Below are 22,710 nucleotides of genomic sequence, written 5' to 3' on the forward strand. Positions count from 1 at the left end.
CAAACGCTTCCGCATCATCTACAACAACCTGCACGGGAACAGCCGGGTAAATCAGACCTCACACTGGGAATCTCCTAATCAGACCTCTCACTGGGAATCTGCTAATCAGACCTCTCACTGGGAATCTGCTAATCAGACCTCACACTGGGAATCTCCTAATCAGACCTCTCACTGGGAATCTGCTAATCAGACCTCTCACTGGGAATCTGCTAATCAGACCTCACACTGGGAATCTGCTAATCAGACCTCTCACTGGGAATCTGCTAATCAGACCTCACACTGGGAATCTGCTAATCAGACCTCTCACTGGGAATCTGCTAATCAGACCTCTCACTGGGAATCTGCTAATCAGACCTCTCACTGGGAATCTGCTAATCAGACCTCTCACTGGGAATCTGCTAATCAGACCTCTCACTGGGAATCTGCTAATCAGACCTCTCACTGGGAATCTGCTAATCAGACCTCTCACTGGGAATCTGCTAATCAGACCTCACACTGGGAATCTGCTAATCAGACCTCTCACTGGGAATCTGCTAATCAGACCTCTCACTGGGAATCTGCTAATCAGACCTCACACTGGGAATCTGCTAATCAGACCTCTCACTGGGAATCTGCTAATCAGACCTCTCACTGGGAATCTGCTAATCAGACCTCACACTGGGAATCTGCTAATCAGACCTCTCACTGGGAATCTGCTAATCAGACCTCACACTGGGAATCTGCTAATCAGACCTCTCACTGGGAATCTGCTAATCAGACCTCTCACTGGGAATCTGCTAATCAGACCTCACACTGGGAATCTGCTAATCAGACCTCTCACTGGGAATCTGCTAATCAGACCTCTCACTGGGAATCTGCTAATCAGACCTCACACTGGGAATCTCCTAATCAGACCTCACACTGGGAATCTCCTAATCAGACCTCACACTGGGAATCTCCTAATCAGACCTCACACTGGGAATCTGCTAATCAGACCTCTCACTGGGAATCTCCTAATCAGACCTCACACTGGGAATCTCCTAATCAGACCTCTCACTGGGAATCTGGAAATCTGCTGTCTGGATGCAGACGTTCCCAAACACTCTTTAGCCCAATCCCTTTGAGTCCTTCTATTAAAGGAGTAGTTCACTTTAAAATGAAAATTAGCCCATGATTTACTCTCCCTCAAGCCATCTTAAGTGTATATGACTTTCTTCTTTCAGACTAATACAATCAGAGTTATATTAAAAAATGTCCTGGCTCTTCCCAGCTTTATAATGGCAGTGAATTGTAATTATCAGTTTGAAGCTCAAAAAAGTGAATCTATACATTCTCTCTCTCTCTCTCTCTCTCTCTCTCTCTCTCTCTCTCTCAGCGATCGGGGCGACACACAGCCAGCAGTTCCCATGAGTCCTTCAGCATTCAGGCTGATAAAAAGGAGAAAACCAGACACAATCATTTCATCAAGACGGCTCAGCCCTACAAGCCCAAGGTAACGCGGGGGGTTCGTGAGTGAGTGACTGAGAGAGAGTGAGTGTGTGAGAGTGAGCGTGTGAGCGTGAGCGTGAGAGTGAGCGTGAGAGTGAGCGTGAGAGTGAGCGTGAGAGTGAGCGTGAGAGTGAGCGTGAGCGAGCGTGTGAGTGAGTGAGTGAGCGAGCGTGTGAGTGAGTGAGTGAGCGAGCGAGCGAGCGTGAGTGAGTGCGTGTGAGTGAGTGAGTGAGCGTGAGAGAGCGTGAGAGTGAGTGAGTGTGAGTGAGTGAGTGCGAGCGTGAGAGAGCGAGTGAGAGTGAGAGTGAGCAAGCGAGTGAGAGTGAGCGTGAGAGAGTGAGCGTGAGAGAGTGAGCGTGAGAGAGTGAGCGTGAGAGAGTGAGAGTGAGCGTGAGAGAGAGTGAGCGTGTGAGAGTGAGCGTGAGAGAGTGCGTGAGAGAGAGTGAGCGTGAGAGAGTGAGCGTGAGAGAGTGAGCGAGCGTGAGAGAGAGCGTGAGAGTGAGCGTGTGAGAGTGAGCGTGTGAGAGTGAGCGAGAGAGAGTGAGCGTGAGTGCGTGAGTGCGTGAGTGAGTGAGTGAGTGAGTGAGTGAGTGAGTGAGCGAGCGAGTGAGCGTGAGAGTGAGTGAGTGAGTGAGTGCGAGCGTGAGAGAGCGAGTGAGAGTGAGCGAGTGAGTGTGAGTGAGTGAGTGAGTGCGAGCGTGAGAGAGCGAGTGAGAGTGAGCAAGCGAGTGAGAGTGAGCGTGTGAGAGTGAGCGTGAGAGAGTGAGCGTGAGAGAGTGAGCGAGTGAGAGTGAGAGTGAGAGAGTGAGCGTGAGAGAGTGAGCGAGTGAGCGTGAGAGAGTGAGCGTGAGAGAGTGAGCGTGAGAGAGTGAGCGTGAGAGAGAGTGAGCGTGAGAGCGTGAGCGTGAGAGAGAGTGAGCGTGAGAGAGTGAGCGAGCGTGAGAGAGTGAGCGAGCGTGAGAGAGTGAGCGAGCGTGAGAGAGTGAGCGAGCGAGTGAGCGTGAGAGAGCGAGCGTGAGAGAGCGAGCGTGTGAGAGCGAGCGAGAGTGAGCGAGCGTGAGAGAGTGAGCGTGTGAGAGTGAGCGAGCGTGTGAGAGTGAGCGTGAGAGAGTGAGCGTGAGAGAGTGAGCGTGAGAGAGTGAGCGTGAGAGAGTGAGCGTGAGAGAGTGAGCGTGTGAGAGTGAGCGTGTGAGTGAGTGTGTGTGAGTGAGTGTGTGTGAGTGAGTGAGTGAGTGAGCGTGAGTGAGTGAGCGTGAGTGAGTGAGCGTGAGAGAGTGAGCGTGAGAGAGTGAGCGTGAGAGAGTGAGCGTGAGAGAGTGAGCGTGAGAGAGTGAGCGTGAGAGAGTGAGCGTGAGAGAGTGAGCGTGAGAGAGTGAGCGTGAGAGAGAGTGAGCGTGAGAGCGTGAGCGTGAGAGAGAGCGAGCGTGAGAGAGTGAGCGAGCGTGAGAGAGTGAGCGAGCGTGAGAGAGTGAGCGAGCGTGAGAGAGTGAGCGAGCGAGTGAGCGTGAGAGAGCGAGCGTGAGAGAGCGAGCGTGTGAGAGCGAGCGAGAGTGAGCGAGCGTGAGAGAGCGAGCGTGTGAGAGTGAGCGAGCGTGTGAGAGTGAGCGTGAGAGAGTGAGCGTGAGAGAGTGAGCGTGAGAGAGTGAGCGTGAGAGAGTGAGCGTGAGAGAGTGAGCGTGTGAGAGTGAGCGTGTGAGTGAGTGTGTGTGAGTGAGTGTGTGTGAGTGAGTGAGTGAGCGTGAGTGAGTGAGCGTGAGAGAGTGAGCGTGTGAGAGAGTGAGCGTGAGAGAGTGAGCGTGAGAGAGTGAGCGTGAGAGAGTGAGCGTGAGAGAGTGAGCGTGAGAGAGAGCGAGCGTGAGAGAGAGCGAGCGTGAGAGAGTGATCGAGCGTGAGAGAGTGAGCGAGCGAGTGAGCGTGAGAGAGTGAGCGTGAGAGAGTGAGCGTGAGAGAGTGAGCGTGTGAGAGTGAGCGTGAGAGAGTGAGCGTGAGAGAGTGAGCGTGTGAGAGTGAGCGTGTGAGTGAGTGTGTGTGAGTGAGCGTGTGTGAGTGAGTGAGTGAGCGTGAGTGAGTGAGCGTGAGTGAGTGAGCGTGTGAGAGAGTGAGCGTGAGAGAGTGAGCGTGAGAGAGTGAGCGTGAGAGAGTGAGCGTGAGAGAGTGAGCGTGAGAGAGTGAGCGTGAGAGAGTGAGAGCGTGAGAGAGAGCGAGCGTGAGAGAGTGAGCGAGCGTGAGAGAGTGAGCGAGCGAGTGAGCGTGAGAGAGTGAGCGTGAGAGAGTGAGCGTGTGAGAGTGAGCGAGAGTGAGAGAGTGAGCGTGTGAGAGTGAGCGAGCGTGTGAGAGTGAGCGTGAGAGAGTGAGCGTGAGAGAGTGAGCGTGAGAGAGTGAGCGTGTGAGAGTGAGCGTGTGAGAGTGAGCGTGTGAGTGAGTGTGTGAGAGTGAGTGTGTGTGAGTGAGTGTGTGTGAGTGAGAGAGTGAGCGTGTGAGAGAGTGAGCGTGAGAGAGTGAGCGTGTGAGAGAGTGAGCGTGAGAGAGTGAGCGTGAGAGAGTGAGCGTGAGAGAGTGAGCGTGTGAGAGTGAGCGTGTGAGTGAGTGTGTGTGAGTGAGTGTGTGTGAGTGAGTGAGTGAGCGTGAGTGAGTGAGCGTGAGAGAGTGAGCGTGAGAGAGTGAGCGTGTGAGAGAGTGAGCGTGTGAGAGAGTGAGCGTGAGAGAGTGAGCGTGTGAGAGTGAGCGTGAGAGAGTGAGCGTGTGAGAGTGAGCGTGTGAGAGTGAGCGTGAGTGAGTGAGTGAGTGAGTGAGTGAGTGAGTGAGTGAGTGAGTGAGTGAGTGAGTGAGTGAGTGAGTGAGTGAGTGAGTGAGTGTGTATCTCTGCTCTAACCGTCTGGTCGTCCCTCAGCCGGACTCGGCGTCAGAGCAGCAGAAGAAGAAGAGCCGAGAGGAGGTGGTGGACATCGACGATCCCGAGACTCGACGCTTCCCGTACCCGTTCAACGAGCTGCTGGTGTGGGCCGTGCTCATGAAGAGGCAGAAGATGTCCCTGTTCTTCTGGCAGCACGGAGAGGAGTCCACCGCCAAAGCCCTGGTGGCCTGCAAACTGCTGCGCTCCATGGGCTACGAGGCCAAGAAGAGCGACGTGGTGGACGACACCTCGGAGGAGCTGAAGGAGTATTCCAAGTGAGTCACGGTCAGGGCTGGGAATCGAAAATTCTTGAGGTCAGGAATCGGATACTTGTTATAAAATTAACATTTCGATTCCTCTTATTGATTCCTCTGTGAACATTTCAATATGACTTTAAGCAGGGACGTGCACAGGGGGGTTGCTCAGGTTGCCCGGGCAACTGCCCATATGCCCTTCTCGACTCACTTTGCCCTTCCGAGGGGGAAAAAATAAATAAATAAAAAGTACAATGGAGGCAGAATTTCACGTAGGCCTAGATAAAAAATTTTTTTTTTTAAAAACCGCAAAGCCTCATTCACTTCCATTCGGGCACCGAAAGTGAAAGTCAGTGGGGGAAGGGCAAACTCTGTTTACGTGGCTGCAGCGCTGTACGCGACCGGCACATGAGCTGAGCCTGCAGGACCTAGAAGGAGATTGTCGCGGTTGTCAGACGCCTCAACGTTGTCGGAAAAGGTGAGTTTGTGATGTATAACAAACGAACGATCATCATCAGGGTTCCAGACTGCGACCATTTTTGGAGAATGTGCGAGTTAAAATTTGATGTGGTCGCATTTGTGCAAGTGCATGGTCATGCATGTAGGCTACTACGCATGAATTTTCCTGCATTGAACTTGTTTTAGCGCCCGCCAAATTGATTTTTTGTCCCGCCAAAGTCTTATTTGATCGGTGAGTAATGTAGATGAACTGCTGCGCTTGTGACAGGAACAAGCAGAGAGAGAGAGAGAGAGAGAGAGAGAGACACCCGGTCACGCGCGCGCACTCTCTCTCTTCGGAGACAGGCGAAAGTGTAAACAAGACACCGTCTCCAAACTAAGCGCTGTCTTGCTCTCTCTCCCTCGCACATATTAATCAAAATAAATCGACACGGTGGTAAAAGGTCGGAAGACCAAAAGTTTCATGTGGGGCATGTGGGGCATTTTTTTCCTGAAATACCGCTGGGTGTGAATTGTGCTAAATAAGTTGCCTTATCTTCTCTGAAAAGCGTTCCGGACATTCAGCGGACATAAAACAACACTTTAATAAAACGAAAAGAAAAAAAAAAACTATCCAGTGATGAAATGTTTTCTGTGTTGACAGAAATCTTGGATGTCCATGTCCTTCTGCTGGGATAATCACACAACGCGCATGACACGTCCAATACGCGAACTAATGACTCCTTTGAACCGATTTATTTTAATGAATAGTTAAAACAACTGATCTTTCCAACAGTGAACTCAGGAGACGTCTGAATCGGTGTATAACTAATCAGTAACACTTTACAATAAGGTTCTATTTATTACATAAATAACATAAAAAGTACAGTTTGCTTACTCAAGCTTAAGCTTTAAAATAAATAAAACCATTTGTTTTTTAAAAGGCATATAACTACATTTTTCCACACAGTGCTATCAAGAAGAATCGGATTAATAATCAGAATCGTTAGTGGCATTATATTGATTAAATTATTAGTAGTAGGCTAGTTAAGGTGATTGCGTGCTGTATTTCAGTGTTTTACTACTTTGTGTATATATATTTTAATAAAGACCCTGTTATTCTCAGTCCTTCATATAGCCTGTGAGTTTTTTCAGGGGTGCCCTTTTTTCAGGTCAGAGCAACTGCCCCTCAAAATTCCTGTGCACGTCCCTGACGTTAAGCCACTCAAGCGTGAGAGACTCTGTTTTCTGTGTTTTTCACAGATGTGTATCAGTGTATTGGATCCGTGCAGCTCTTAAAGTGACAGCAGCCTAATATTCCTGCTCTATAATAACACTAATCAAACAACAAAAGACAAAGAGAAAATTCACTTGTTCTTCACTGAATAACTTTTGTAACTATTATTTATAATGTACATTTTATTTATAAAGTGCGGTGTTATTTTACATTTGATTACAATTTCTGAACCTGAACACCTAAAAATCTTAAAACACTGTTTATTTCAGTCGTTTCTTTGTTCAGTTGTATCTATTTCTTGCAATTTGCAATTTGCTCTTTTTAATTACTCTTTAATTACTGAGTGTTTACTTGTCTTTAATAAAGCTTGAAGTTTATATTAGTTCGGCTAGTTGTTTTTCTAGTGTGTTTTCACAGGCAAACGCTCCTTGTGTTCTTTAGCTTGTTGACTTTTGTTTATGATATTCAGCTACAATTAAATAAGACTAAATAAAAATGACATCTACGTTTTTTTTTTAAATCTTATTAGAATCGAAATTAGGAATCAATAAGCAGAATCGAAATCGGAATCTTTAAAAATTCAAACGATTCCCAACCCTCGTCACGATCAGTCTGAGAATCAGAGTCAAACGCTGGAAATGAAGCTCAAAGTGAATCTGAACTGTGGTGTCAAAAACTTGAACAGAATCGATCTGAATTGACGCCTTTTTTCGCCTTTATCGCCACTGGCTTTTGTCTTGTTTAGTTGGGGACATTTAATTTAATATTCAACAGTATTATTGATCACCTGGACGATGACATCACGGTTTTCTCCAGAGCGGCTATATATATATATAATATATGAACATTAATAACTTTTTCACAACAAAAATGAAACATCTCTGATCTTACTTAATCTGGACTGTGACGCTATTCTCTTCTGGAAACAAAGTTTGTTGCATTATTTTCCTGTTATCTCTGTAAAGCTGCTTTGAAACTCTCTGTGTTGTAAACCATGACACTGTTGTCTTCCAGAGCTGCTGAATCTGAATGATCTCATATTTGATGATGTGCATTATTGATTCTGTTCAGTGGCGGCTCCAGAGATTTTCTGTTGCAGGTGCTATGGGGATGCTCAACACTTAAGAGAAGGTGCTTTGAATTTTGGGGCGTTTCATTATGGAGGTCGCATCGGATCACCCTTGGTATACACATGCGTACACGCCCGCATTAACTATACTCGTTCTACGACTATAAGCATACTGTATATATATGTAAAAGTTTTTAATGAAAGGGCTATAGACAGGGGCGGTCGGAGGGGTACGCAGCAACAGTTTTGGCAATCATCAATCTGGTGCACTTTGAGAGTTAAATTAAAAGCTCCAACCCATATTCAGTGTGTAAACTAAACAAAGAAAAATTCAAACCTCTTTTAGTTACAGTGTCTGTCTACATTACACTACTACATCATAATAGTTATAATATTAATCCCATGATATAATAGCCATATATTGTAAAACAAATGCACTGAAAAATAAAGGAAACTTTCATTATTAGTTTTGTACTAATTTCTATACTTGAAAGAGTATATTTCTATACTTCATATTAAAGATGTGATTGGGCCAGCCCAGTGTCAATCAAGAAAAGAACCAATGGGCCGCTGATCTACGTGTTTCATGGGGTGTCCGAAAAAAACGAACGCAGACTTTTTTTGATCAATGCATTACACCGGCACTAACCCATGCGCCACCAATTAAGCAAAACAAAACGAATGGGCCGCCGATGTATGAGTTTTATGGGCCGTTAAGACAAAAAAAAAAAAAAAAGTATGAGATGTATCGGCCCAAAAAGCACGTCGGCCAGTAGCCTATGCCTGGACGTCACACTTTAAATCCTCCCTGTTGCCCTTTCACCATCCACTTATTGAGCTGCTGTCGCAACAATTGACATGCCATCTCCTTTTCCCTCTTTCTTTTTCTATTTTTAGTCCCCGACAGCTTTTTTGCTTTATCCATTTTTTTTGACGACGACCCACTAACGTTACTCGTTCCTGCATGCTCGCGATTTTTAAAATTGTATTTAATTCCTATTTTTAACAACATGAAAAAGACTATTCAAGCATGACATTAAAATATAAATATAATAAATTACAGACATTTCTTGTAGGTGCTGGGCAGGTGCTATGGCTATTATAGGGGGAGCTACAGCACCACCTAGCTCCCACTGGCGCCGCCACTGATTCTGTTTATTACTGTGAAGCTGTACGTTATGAAGTGCTGTAGTGATGACTGTGTGTGTGTGTGTGTGTCAGTGAGTTCGGCACGCTGGCGGTGGATCTGCTGGAGCAGTCGTTCCGGCAGGACGAGACGATGGCCATGAAGCTGCTGACGTACGAGCTGAAGAACTGGAGCAACTCCACGTGTCTGAAGCTGGCGGTGTCGTCGCGGCTCCGGCCCTTCGTGGCTCACACCTGCACACAGATGCTGCTGTCCGACATGTGGATGGGCCGCCTCAACATGCGCAAGAACTCCTGGTACAAGGTACAGCGCACTGATTACATTCATCATGCAGTTAGCAGGCGGCAGGGCCGATATCGACTATATCACCATATTTTCTGGTAGGGTCGCACAATTAATCGCAATGAAACTGCACGCGATTTGGCAAAGGCACGGCTGATCGGTAGGAAACGCTGCTCCATCTGAACACTAGAGGGCCACACACACACACACACACACACACACACACACACACACACACACACACACACACACACATATATACACCACATATCCCTCTGAACACCAGAGGGCGTCTCTCTCTCTCTCACACACACACACACACACACACACACACACATACATACACACACACACACATATACACCACATATCCCTCTGAACACCAGAGGGCGTCTCTCTCTCACACACACACACACACACCACATATCCCTCTGAACACCAGAGGGCGTCTCACACACACACGCCAAATATGCCCCGCAGAAGTACGATAACACACATCAATTTCTGGTATTCATTGCGATAACAATATCAGTGACGATATAAATATAGTACCATTCACGATTCATGAGAGCCTCAGAAACACAAACATTGATCTAAAGTAAGACATACTCATCATCAGATAGGCTCCTATAATATAACAATTACATGAACGAATAAAAAAACAGGAAAAATCCGAACACCAGCCCTTGCCGAAATGGAGAAGTTGCAGATATACGTTTATTCTGTAGAAGTGCAGAGAAACACCAAGAAGAATTAAAGCTGCAAGCAGCATTTATCGGGGTTCAAGCAATTAAGGCCTTTAAACACAAAAGCATCAAAAGTTATTACATTTTATTTAGCAAGCATGTAACCACTGACATAATAGATGGAAAATACCATTTACAGCCAATACAGGCAATGTACCATAGGAAATATATGGTTTTAAAGCTTTTTAACAGTTATAGCGCCACCTATGGTCAGATCTCCATAAAATTTTGCATGCTTGTTAATGATGTTATGTCACATATGCTCACCAATGTTTGCGAAATTCTGAGTTTTCATTTAGGATTTATAGGCTTTTTAGTGTATTTTGCCACGCCCATTTTATAAATGACCCTATTACAGCCTTGTAAATGCAAAAGTTCAACTTTTTTTGATAATTATTGATCTAGAGAGTCCAGAGAATTGTCCTAGACTGGTCTGTTTCCGATCGGGCGAAAAACCTAGGACTAGTTCGCAAAAGTAGGTTTTTAACATATTCGTGAATATTTAATGATCGGTTTGATTGACAGCAATGGTTCTTGAGGCAAAGTTATTCAGGATGAGGAGATCTATCAAATGATATGCATATTGTGTGGATGAGTGTAACACCACGTGATTACAGAGCCATAAAACTCGTTAGCGCCAACTAGTGGCCAATTTCTTTCAAAATTCTTACAGACCTCTAGGGCCAGGAGTCGAACATGCCCACCGAGTTTCGTTCCGATCGGCCTCCGTTAACCTTGTCTAATAGGTGCTCAAACTTCATTGGCCGAAGACTGCCATGTTTTTCGAGATACGCCAATGTCCTCATAGAGATACACGGCACCTTGGACCAAGACACTGCATACCAATTTTCAAGTCAATCGGACTAACAGTCAGGTGGTCATAGCCCTTTTCATGTTTTTTTCATGTTATAGCGCCACCTAGTGTTCAATCGTTATGATTTTTTTACTGTGACCCCAAATTGAACTCATACACATGTGTTCCAAGTTTGCTGAAGATATCTCATTTACTTCTCAAGTTATAGCCATTTTAGTAAAACAGGCTCCTCCCACAACGTTCATTTTGCACCCCCTAGCGACCATGAATCGAAATTTCAACTTTTTTTCGATAATTATTGATAGTCAGACTCCAAAGAACATTTCTGCACTGGTTTGGTTCCAATCGGGCGAAAAACCTTGGACTAGTATGCAAAAGTAGTTTTTTGACAAAATTTTAAATGGTGGAAAGCTTTGCATACCGGAAATGAAATCGGAGATATACGTTTTGTTCTTCAGGTGTCCAGCTTTCCAATGATATAAGACACTTGAGTCCATGACATACGGTCTAGGAGTTATGAGCAGTTTTGCGCTTTTGGTCGCTATAGCGCCACCTATAGGCCAATCGGGGTCATAATCTCTGAACCTCTCCTCGATTTTTGTACTACCATCTGGCCAAGTTTCAAGTCTCCAGCACTTACGGTTTGGGCTGCACGATGCGTTTTACGGCGGAAGAAAAATAATAAAAATCAGGGCAATTACAATAGGTTTCAGCACTTGCGTGCGTGAACTCCTAATTACACACAAAAATAATTCAACTTAATTACAAGTTTGAAATGTAAAAAATGAACTACAATACTGATGATAATAATATGCATCCCTATTTAGCAGACGCCTTTATCCAAAGTGTAAGAATGCATTGGTTTATATGTGTGTGTGTGTGTGTGTGTGTGCAGGTGATCCTGAGCATCCTCGTTCCTCCTGCCATCCTCTTGCTGGAGTACAAGACCAAAGCGGAGATGTCCCACATTCCCCAGTCTCAGGACGCCCACCAGAGCATGGAGGACAGCGAGCACAACCTGCAGAACCCCGACGACATACAGATGGTAAACGCAAACCCTGAGGAGATGTTTAACACACTCCACGTCTGATAACGTGCCTTGGCCGTCGCTCTGCCCACTGATCCTCAGAAAACTGTCAATCTTTACACAAGTGTGTGTTTTCAAGTGTTCTTGCACAATCGCACTGGAACAAATGATCAGTGTTTCTGTCTTGTTTTCCAGCACAAATATCTAAACATTCATAAATCAAGATACATTTACTGGAGAAGCAGAATGACGGAAGATATTAAGTCTTGTTTACTGAAGGTTTAGGTTTAAAACAAGAACTAATATCTGCCAATGGAGTCAGAAAAATAATCTTGTTTTCCCTTTAAATTAAGTTTTTTAAATTTTTCTGACCCCACTGGCAGATATTAGTTCTTGTTTTAAGCATAAACTCTTTTTTCAGTAAACAAGACTTAATATCTTCAGTCATTCTGCTTCTCCAGTAAATGTATCTTGATTTAAGAATGTTTAGATATTTGTGCTGGAAAACGAGGCAGAATCCCTGAGGAAGAGCATCTGCACTTGTTGCAGTGTTTTGACAGCTGTGTGTGTGTGTGTGTGTCAGGATGTGTTTAAGGAAGTGCGTATGAACGAGAACGCAGAAATGAAAAGTGAATCGGAGGTCCACGTCCGCTCGCGCCGATTACCCATCACTCGCAAGTTCTACGCGTTTTACCACGCGCCCATCGTCAAGTTCTGGTTCAACACGGTACGTATGACTCTTTTCTCACGCTCTCTCTCTGTGTGTGTGTGTGTGTGTGTGTGTGTCTGTCATTTCCAACTTTAATAAGTGTTCTGGATTGTGGTTCCCATGCGATAGTATCAGAGACACTCGTCCCTGCATAAACTCACTGTGTTACACAGATAAACATCTCAGAACTAGTGGAAGGTTTACTAGTGACATTTCAACCGTGTGTGTGTGTGTGTGTGTGTGTGTGTGTGCGCGCAGAGCTGGTTGATCATTCATCTGTTGTTTCTCATAAGCTGAAGTGTGTTGAGGTGAATGTGAATTAAAGATTTTCTGAAAAGCAAATGATTGTGTGTGTGTGTGTGATCTGAATCATCGTGACTCTTTGATCGCTCGGCCGCAGTAAACCATTCTTGAGCAACTGCGCAATCGGGTCAAACACACAACTGATACCTAGAGTTCTGTGATGCAGAAAATCCAGGCATAGAATTTACTGTAAAGCAAAATGTCACAGAATTTGGCCATTTTTGGATTAATAAATCAAATGTACCTCTGTACATTAAATCAAATACACACAGAAACTCACTTCTTCACTAGAAACCACCAAATAAATGATTGGTGTAACTTGAAAAAAGTATGCCAGAAATGCAATGCACTTTAGTAAAGGAATTGTTTAATTTGGTTATAATTTAAAATAGTTATTGAATTAATTTGATTATCACCATTTTTTTTGTTGACTATCATAAAACACAGAACATAGAAAAATTAACACAGAATTTGGTGACAAAATCAAATGGATTTCATAGACATTTGATCTAAATCCAGGAGACTATGATGCAGTCTGTTTATTCCCCGTCTCTGTGATGCTTGATTGTGATGATATTTGTGTCTCTAAACTGTATGATTGACCCTTTATGAAGACTGACTGAACGTGATCTGCTGTGTGTCGTGAGGAGATCTGAGCTCTAGTGCAGCTCAACACTGTTTTCATATAATAGTTCTGTGTGTCACAGCTCTTTTATATCGGGTTCCTGATGCTGTATTCATTCGTGGTGTTGGTGAAAATGGAGCCCCTTCCGTCTCCTCAGGAGTGGATCGTCATTCTGTACATCTTCACGCTCGCGGTGGAGAAGATACGAGAGGTTTGTGTGTGTGTTCAGATGTTTGAGTGGGGCAGATCAGAAATGTTTAATTTTTTGAGCAGCATTTGTTACAATCCAACGAGTTTCGGCTGAGCGCTAACCCTGCCTTCTGATGATTGTCTGTATTGTGTGTATTTGTGTGTTTCCTCTCTAGATGTTCATGTCTGAAGGAGGGAAAATCAGTCAGAAGATTAAAGTGTGGTTCAGTGACTACTTCAACATTTCTGACTTCCTGGCCATCCTAATGTTCTTCGTGGGCTTCGGTCTGCGCTTCGGCGATCCCAGCGTGTCTGTCGCGGGCCGGATCGTTTACTGCTTGAACATCATCTTCTGGTACGTGCGGCTGCTGGATATTCTGGCTGTCAATCAGCAGGCGGGGCCGTACGTCATGATGATCGGGAAGATGGTGAGCGCTTGTGAAGTGTGTTGTGGGTGTTGCGTTACAAGAAACGGCCATTACGTAATCAGATCATTTTTATAATGTTACAAGTAACCGGCATTAGGTAATAAGATTACTTTTTTAATGTAACAAGTAATGTATTACAAGTAACGGCCATTACGTAAAAAGATAACTTTTTAATGTTTCAAGTAACAGGCATTACGTAATCTGGCAACTTTTATAATGTAACAAGTAACGCATTGCAACAGTATCATAACATTACTTTTAAAAATAACTTTCCCCATCACTGCTGGTGAGCTCATGCGGTGTTGAGTACATGTTGTCGATCGGCGTGTTTGTTCGCTCTTTCCACAGGTGGCCAACATGTTCTATATCGTGGTCATTATGGCTGTTGTGCTGCTGAGTTTCGGGGTTCCTCGTAAAGCCATTTTGTACCCAAATGAGGAGCCTTCATGGACTTTGGCCAAAGATGTGGTTTTCCAGCCCTACTGGATGATGTACGGTGAAGTTTATGCGTACGAGATTGACGGTAAACCCCTGGAGACTCGCACACAGAACAAAACAAAACTTGCGTTAACACACCATTTATCTAACATTTACAATCAAACACTTTTAAACCTTTTCCAAATTCTCATGACTGTGACGTGGGGGAAAAACTAACCAAACCCTAACTAACCCGAACCCTAAGATCTGCTAAAACATCATTAAATTAACGGAAAACACTTTACAATAAGGTTTCATTTGTTAACATTAGTTAACTCTCATGAACTAACAATGTAAAATACTTTTACAGAATTTCTGTAATCTTAGTTGATGTTGATTTCAATATTCACTAATGCATTGCTAAAATTAAAAGTTGTATGTAGCACATAGTAATGCTAGTGATGTCATCAGCCTCAGTTACATGTGACGTGTGTGTTTGCAGTGTGTGCGAACTCGAGCGAGGATCACGCTAAGCAGCTGTGTGACACGGGAGTGTGGCTGACGCCGCTGTTGCAGGCCGTCTATCTGTTCGTCCAGTATATACTGATGGTGAACCTGCTCATCGCCTTCTTCAAGTGAGTGAGCCGCCGCTACGCCCGCCCGCACGTGTGTTCTCTGTTAGTCATGATAACTGACTGTGCCGTTTCTCTGCAGTAACGTGTACCTGCAGGTGAAGTCCATATCTAACCTGGTGTGGAAGTATCAGCGCTACCACTTCATCATGGCGTATCACGACAAGCCCATTCTGCCGCCGCCGCTGATTCTGCTCAGCCACATGGCGTCGGTCCTGTCGTCCATCTGCAGGAAGAGGAAGAAGGACAGCAGCACCTACGGACCAAGTAACATGTCTAAAACTAAGTTACACTGACAGTTACACGAGTTACACTGACTGTTACACAAGTTACACTGTTACACTGACTGTTACACCTACTGTTACACTGACAGTTACATGGTTACGGTTACACTGACTGTTACACCTACTGTTACACTGACAGTTACATGGTTACGGTTACACTGACTGTTACACATACGGTTACACTGACGGGTACACTGACAGTTACACCTACTGTTGCGCTGTTACACTGACTGTTACACGTACAGTTACACGAGTTACACTGACAGTTACACTGACAGTTACACAAGTTACGCTCTTACACTGAGTTACATGGTTACAATTACACTGACAGATACGCTGTTACACTGACAGTTACACTGGCAGTTATACGGTTACACTGACGTTACGCTGTTACACTGACTGTTACACAGTTGCACTGACTGTTACATGTACAGTTACACGGACAGTAACACAAGTTACACTGTTGCACTGACTGTTACACTGTCTAATGTGTCCTCTAAAACTCTTAAATTCATCTGTATCAGTCTTAAATATCTTAAATGGTATAACAATAGTCTTAATTATCATTTCAGGATATCTGAAATTTGGGGTTCAAAAACCAGGAATAGCGATATAGCTTGATGTCAATATTAAATTTCAAAAGGCGATGATTTAATTGATTTGGCCATATGGTATTCATTTTATTTGTGCTGTTTAAAAAAAGCTTTACACGTGATGCCCTGTTTGCCCGCAGAGCTCTTCCTGACCGAGGAGGACCAGAAGAAGCTGCACGATTTCGAGGAGCAGTGCGTAGAGACGTACTTCCACGAGAAAGACGATCAGTTTCACTCTGGGAGTGAAGAGAGAATCAGACTCACGTCCGACAGGTCTGGAAGATTTGTACAGAAGACAATATGTCATTACTCTTCAGATTAATTTAGTCCACGTTTTGTTCTCATCTGATAGTGTCAGTGCAATTAAATCAATAATATTACTGAATTTTAAGTGGCTATTAAGCTGTAGAACTTTAATATGGTGAAAGTAGATTTGGAGAAGAGTCTACATGAACATAAATATGTGTGTGTGTGTGTGTGTTTCAGGGTGGAAACGATGTGTGTGCAGCTGAAGGAGGTTGGAAACAAGGTGAACTTCATCAAGCGCTCTTTGCACACGCTGGACTCTCAGATCGGACATCTGCAGGACCTCTCGGCGCTCACAGTGGACACGCTAAAGGCGCTAACAGCCCAGCGCGCGTCTGAGGCTAGCAAAGTGCACAACCAGATCACGCGTGAGCTCAGCGTCTCCAAGAACCTGGTGCCCGACCTGACGGGACACTCGAAGTCGAGCGCGCTGGTGCGCTGCAGTGTGGGGTTCCTGCCGCCCGCCGCTAGCATAGCAGAGTCGCTGTTCGGGGGCGGAGCCGAAGGGCTTCAGGGGGCGGAGCTTCCTTTGAGCCTGGATAGACGCGCTCCGTTCCCGGTCGAGTTGGGATCCTCCAGCTGCGCCTTCCCCCAGTCGCTAACGCGCTTTCACTCGCACAGACGCTCCATTCGCTCAGACACGGGTCATGGCAGCCTCGTTAGCGCTCCAGCGGCATCGGCTACGTTCTTCGTCAGCACGCCGTCACAGCTCGCAGACTCCAGGCACTCGCAGACGGAGCCATCGCACAGCGCCGTGGAGTTCGGGGCCTTCGTGGGTGAGTATGAGGGGAGTGTTGATGAAGGCCTGCCAGTGCTGGTCATAAGTGAGCCCGGGTGTGAGGGATACGTGAATCATGCCTTCTCTGATGATGAGGATGATGATGATGATGAGGTTAGAGAGCAAGACCTCACCACTGACCGGCCCGACAGAAACACGCCACTCCCGGGTCTCCCTCGGGCCCCTGAGCTCCGGCCCCGGCGCTTCACGAAGGACGGCCGCTGCAGACGTGCGCTACACAGGCTCAGGCAGAGAACCGGAGGTTTGGCTTCGGTCCACCACTGGGAATCGGGGATAAATGACCCATAACCCCGCCCTAACCTTGACCCTTGACCCTCTGCATGCCCCTGTGTGTGTTAAGGCCCCGATATACTCACGCCGAAGTTCTTTGCTTGGGGTTAAAAAGAAGTTTGAAATACCTTAGCAGAGATATACTGTTAGCGAACATCCCAACGCCTTCCACATTTAGATGAATATGTAAATACGTGCGGCGCTCTCCTCTGAATAACAAAATAAACACACAACAGCAGTCGAGACAGCATCTGATCATCTGGTCACGTTTATTTATACAACAATCTATACAATAGAATGCTTTAAAGCAGCAGATATATAGTTTTAAACATGAAAAATAGTGTCAGTGTTGCTTTTAGTTAGAATTACAGCTTCAGATTCTTCTATAAAGTAGTCACAAGCAACATGCATTATGTAATCAGACAACTTTTACTAGCCTAACCCTAACCCTATTCTGAGCCAATCTGACCTCTGACCTGTAATGCTGCCTAGATCATAATCATAATCATACACTGTTCGCTGGTTGGCCAGAGGAGAACTGAGACTGAGTCTGGGATCCTCCATTCTGTCACTGATGGAGTTTCGGTTCCTCCACTGTTGCCTCGGCTTCTGGCTTGTTTAGTTGGGAACATTTAATATTCAACAATATTCTTGATCTGCCTTACTTAAGGTGGACGATGACGTCATTTTCTTCTAGAAACAAACTTTGTTGTATTATTTCCATGTTATCACTGTGAAGCTGCTTTGATACAGTCTGTATTGTTAAAAGCGCTATATATAAATAAAGGTGACTTAACTTAATGTAATAATGTAACAAGTAACGCATTACAAGTAACAACTGTCATTGCGTAACCAGATTACTTTTTTTTAATGTAACGAGTAAAGTAACGCATTGCTTTATAAGTTTGCCCTCCACATTTAGATGAGTATGTAAATATGTGCTTAAAACAGCGGTTAAGAAAGCGTCTGATCATCTGGCCACGTTTAAGACAACACTTTATACAATAGATTGCTTTAAAGCAGCAGATTAAAAGTATTAAACATGAGAAACTCCAAATTAACTTCTGTCCTGATTTTGTACGAAATGACATCACAGCAGTTTGGGTCCGGGATTTCGTCTGAAGTGTATCGGGGCCTTTAGAGAGGGTGAGACGGGTGACCTCTGACCTCAGGTGGTTTCATCTCAACCGGTCGCTTTTTACTAAACGTCCCTCGGGAGTAAATAAAGTGCTGTCGTGTGTGTGTGTGTGTGTGTGTGTGTGTGTGAGAGTGCGGTAGACTCCACTAACCCGGGCTGGTGCTGGTTTGGGGGTTTGGTTAGAGACGGGCATTAATCAGTGTCACCAGAGGGAAGCATTTCACATGGTGACTGTAATCCACTGATCAAGTGTTCAGATGCCTTTGGACTCACTCTGCCATTTTTGTCTAAAGGTCACAAGGATGAGCCTGAGGGTCACACGGACGAGCCTGAGGGTCAGAGGTCGTTCCCTAAAGAGAGTGCGGTGAGCGGGCGTCAGTCGAGTCCGTCCAGAAAGGCTCGAGATGTGGTCAGTGTAGTTCTAAACGCTAAACATGCCACGGTTCCCTCAGGAGTGTCCCAATCCCCATGTTGTGTGTGTTTTTCCGCAGCCGGGGTCGCAGGGTCACATGAGGACGGTGAACTCGTACGCCGGATTCACTGAGTTCGACAGAAACCCTTCCTTCTTGCATCCAGAGTCCAGTGAGTTGCACACTCCAGTGAACGCTGTAAACATTAGCCCGTTTCAGCAGCTCGCTGATGACATCATGAGCACAGATCTCACGCTGAACTCCTTTACACACTCATTTTAAAGGAGTCGTTCACTTCAGAGTTTAAATCTCCTGATAGTTTACTCTCCTCACGTCATCCAAGATGTTCATGTGTTTCTTTCTTCAGTGGAAAAGAAATGAAGGTTTTTGAGGAAAACACTCCAGGATGTTTCTCCATATAGTGTCTTCAATGGGGTCCAACGGGTCGAAGGTCCAGATGTGAGTTTCAGTGCAGCTTCAAAGTCTCGACACGATCCAGCCGAGGAATAAGAGTCTCATCTAGACAAACCAGCGCACATTTTATAAAGAAATAAACATTTATATACTTTATCCAGAGATGCTGGTCTTGCTCTAGCTGTGATGAGACACACATTACATAATCAGGGTGAAAGGTCAAGCGTGACGTAGGGGGAAGAACAGACCCAGTGTTTACTAAGAGAACCAGCAAAGACTGAGTCAAACACCATTTACAAAGAAACAAATAAATAAAAGGTAAAACAACGATGTCGGACGATTCTGAAGTTGGAGGAGGAAATGAGAATGAGTTTTTCGCTCTACTCTACATTTCTGAATGTGTGTCTCATCACAGCGAGTGCAAGACCAGCATCTGTGGATAAAGTATATAAATGTTTATTTCTTTATAAAATGTCCGCTGGTTTGTCTAGATGAGACTCTTATTCCTCGGCTGGATCGTGTCGAGACTTTGAAGCTGCACTGAAACTCACATCTGGACCTTCGACCCGTTGGACCCCATTGAAGACACTATATGGAGAAACACCCTGGAGTGTTTTCCTCAAAAACCTTCATTTCTTTTCCACTGAAGAAAGAAACACATGAACATCTTGGATGACGAGAGGAGAGTAAACTATCAGGAGATTTAAACTCTGAAGTGAACGACTCCTTTAAGTGTGCGTCCGATCTCTTTGTGTGTGTGTGTGTGTGTGTGTGTTTCAGCGCTCAGTAAGCAGGAGAGGACGCGTGTGTCGCTGGAGGACGTCTCGCGCTACGAGGATCTGCTGTCGGTCAGTCAAACACTCAATCACGATCTTTAAGGGAAAAAAAACAATTGGTGTAGACGCCATTTACGTCCAGAAATTGCTAGTAAATTTCAAATTTAATTTCAAAGTAAACAAATGTTTAACTGATATATTTAAAAATGTACTATCTTAATGTCTTATATTCATTTTTCTTTCTATTATGCTTTTTCGGACCTTTCATTTTGTAACGTGATTCAGTCTCATGTAGGTTCGTAACTAATTAGCATAATGCCAGTCTGTAGTCCTCATTGGCTGAGCAGCGTCTCTTAGCCCCGCCCTCAAACACTGTAGTGTATCTGAGACTGGAAGAGTTTGGTTCGTGTTGTTCATGTCGAGAAGACGCTGTTTTCTGAGACTGATACGGTAAAACCCACGCCATCGTCACTGTTCGTATCACTGTGATCAAGAGCTGAGATTCAGATATGATAATGAGCGTTTGCTTTCTGACCAATCAGAGCAGAGCAGCTCTCAGAGAGGCGGAGCTTAGAGGGACTGAATCCTTGATGGAAGCGTTTCAGAGAAAAGAGCTGAAGCTGCAGTGGAGATTATGAGGAAATGAATGTGTTTTTGACCTTGGATGAATGTGAACCTGTTGTAGGAGACGCCAAAACAACATTAGGAGCCTTTAAATAACATATACAACTATTTGTTATTGTTTTGTATTATTCAGTTTGGTCTCGCCTTGTTCCTGACATGACGTGTAAAAAATAAATAACAGCAAGTAACACACTGAATTAAATGTGAAATTTTGAAGTAGAAAGACATATAGAATTTTCTTGTAAAACACTTCAATAATCTTTATTTACAACTTTGATCAATTATTTATACAGTGTACATGTACACACACACACACACACACTCATACAAGCTGTTTGTCTTTTATTCTCAGGGTAAATCAGCTCAATCCAGCAAACTGTGAGTAACTGTCATTGTGACATCATTGTGTGTGAAACTAATTAACTCATGCAGTGATTGTGTTTTTATAAATGATTGTTGCGGAACTCAGTTTACTCTAGTCATTAATGTTTTTCTTGCTTTTCTCCCATCATGTTCAGGAGTCCAGGAGACGACATCTCAAACAGTGAGTGTTTCATCACATCTAATGATCAGCCGATGCAGAAACATCCTGACTGAACATGTCTAACCGCTGTGTGTGTGTGTGTTTCAGCTGCAGCGGGTCTGTATGCCGCCCGTCACACACACCTGGGCGCACGCAAGGACTGTAAGTCTGACCCCTGCTGGTCCGTCTCAGCGCTGCACACACACTCACTGGCTACGTTTACATGCAACCAAATAACCCGTTAGTAATGGGACTGATGACTCAATCGCACTGAAAAGCCTTCATGTAAAACGCCTTAATCGATCCGACTGAAAGGGGTGTTTAGTCCTTTTCTAATCCAATCGAGAGAACATGTACACACACTAATGTAATAGCGTAATGACGTTGAAATAGCGAAATGATGTAGAAATAGCATAATGACGTGGAAATATCGCAATGTCGTAGAAATAGCGGAATGATGTAGAAATAGCGTAATGAATTAGAAATAGCTCAATGACGTAGAAATAGCGCAATGACGTAGAAATAGCGCAATGACGTAGAAATAGCGTAATGAATTAGAAATAGCGTAATGAATTAGAAATAGCTCAATGACGTAGAAATAGCGCAATGACGTAGAAATAGCGCAATGACGTAGAAATAGCGAAATGACGTAGAAATAGCGCAATGACGTAGAAATAGCGTAATGACGTAGAAATAGCGTAATGAATTAGAAATAGCGTAATGAATTAGAAATAGCTCAATGACGTAGAAATAGCGCAATGACGTAGAAATAGCGCAATGACGTAGAAATAGCGTAATGACGTAGAAATAGCGCAATGACGTAGAAATAGCGCAATGACGTAGAAATAGCATAATGACGTGGAAATATCGCAATGTCGTAGAAATAGCGTAATGAATTAGAAATAGCGTAATGAATTAGAAATAGCTCAATGACGTAGAAATAGCGCAATGACGTAGAAATAGCGCAATGACGTAGAAATAGCGTAATGATGTAGAAATAGCTCAATGACGTAGAAATAGCGTAATGATGTAGAAATAGCGTAATGACGTAGAAATAGCGTAATGATGTAGAAATAGCGCAATGACGTGTGACGCACTGAACGAGCTGTTCTCCTGATGAATAAAGTGTGGTATAAACGAGTGTGTCGTCCTCCTATAATCCTCCTCTTCTGCGTGTGTGGAGTGGAGCAGGACGACGGCCCTCCAGTGCTGCTTCAGACTCTCACACCATAGACTGTAAACAACATGGACAAAGCGTCTGTGACGTCACCCATAGACTTTCTGAAGAACGGGTTTGAAGCCGTTTATGGCCATCTTCTGGCCAATCCATATATGGGTAAAAGGGCGGGCTTTGTGTGAGACTGGGACGATGTCATTTTCGCGTGAAGAAAGCAACAACAGTGGATGACATACAGCAGATCTTGTTCTTGCTTCTCGGCGTGTTTGTCACAAGAAGCCAAGCGCCGACATTAAGCGTTTCTCGACAGCAAGTACGCAAAGCTCGGACTTAATTGCCAAGTCCGACTCAGGAGAATGACTCCCGAGGACGCGAGTCCGGTTACTCTGCGTCACTCCGCTCGCTCTGCTGCTCCGGTTATCTCTGTGTGTATGTATATTTTAGGCAACAATAAAACGAAATATGTTAGAAAACACCACACTGCCTCTTTTCGTTTTAATTTAAAGAAATCTTAAACATTATAGCCACACAAATGTGGTTCAGCAACGCGTATTGATTATATTCACTGCATAACATTTGCCTATTTATAACAAAACGAAATATAAAACACAAACCTGCCTCTTTTCGTTTAAATATAATATAAAAAATATTAAACATTTTAATATGGTCCAGGCAATATGTGCGTTTGTACTAAACAACAGATGTTGCAGTAAACAACA

General features: G+C 44.5%; 1 protein-coding gene across 1 annotated transcript in view; it reads left to right on the plus strand.

The window, feature by feature from the left end:
• Positions 1 to 22,710, plus strand: part of trpm7 (transient receptor potential cation channel, subfamily M, member 7) — a 61,140-nt gene that overhangs the window by 29,754 nt on the left and 8,676 nt on the right. The window contains exons 14-32 of the mRNA XM_084124189.1: positions 1 to 46; positions 1,355 to 1,471; positions 4,358 to 4,635; positions 8,580 to 8,808; positions 11,243 to 11,392; positions 11,958 to 12,101; positions 13,094 to 13,222; positions 13,377 to 13,628; positions 13,977 to 14,151; positions 14,548 to 14,680; positions 14,760 to 14,944; positions 15,695 to 15,827; positions 16,041 to 16,636; positions 18,361 to 18,476; positions 18,559 to 18,649; positions 19,672 to 19,739; positions 20,644 to 20,669; positions 20,810 to 20,835; positions 20,923 to 20,976. The exon at positions 1 to 46 is cut by the window's left edge and continues 95 nt beyond it. Coding sequence (XP_083980315.1) covers positions 1 to 46; positions 1,355 to 1,471; positions 4,358 to 4,635; positions 8,580 to 8,808; positions 11,243 to 11,392; positions 11,958 to 12,101; positions 13,094 to 13,222; positions 13,377 to 13,628; positions 13,977 to 14,151; positions 14,548 to 14,680; positions 14,760 to 14,944; positions 15,695 to 15,827; positions 16,041 to 16,636; positions 18,361 to 18,476; positions 18,559 to 18,649; positions 19,672 to 19,739; positions 20,644 to 20,669; positions 20,810 to 20,835; positions 20,923 to 20,976 — 2,948 coding nt within the window. The remainder of the gene's footprint in view (positions 47 to 1,354; positions 1,472 to 4,357; positions 4,636 to 8,579; positions 8,809 to 11,242; positions 11,393 to 11,957; positions 12,102 to 13,093; positions 13,223 to 13,376; positions 13,629 to 13,976; positions 14,152 to 14,547; positions 14,681 to 14,759; positions 14,945 to 15,694; positions 15,828 to 16,040; positions 16,637 to 18,360; positions 18,477 to 18,558; positions 18,650 to 19,671; positions 19,740 to 20,643; positions 20,670 to 20,809; positions 20,836 to 20,922; positions 20,977 to 22,710) is intronic.

The sequence above is a fragment of the Abramis brama genome (assembly GCF_963993115.1).
Source record: "Abramis brama genome assembly, chromosome: 9".
In the NCBI taxonomy this organism is placed as follows: domain Eukaryota; kingdom Metazoa; phylum Chordata; class Actinopteri; order Cypriniformes; family Leuciscidae; genus Abramis; species Abramis brama.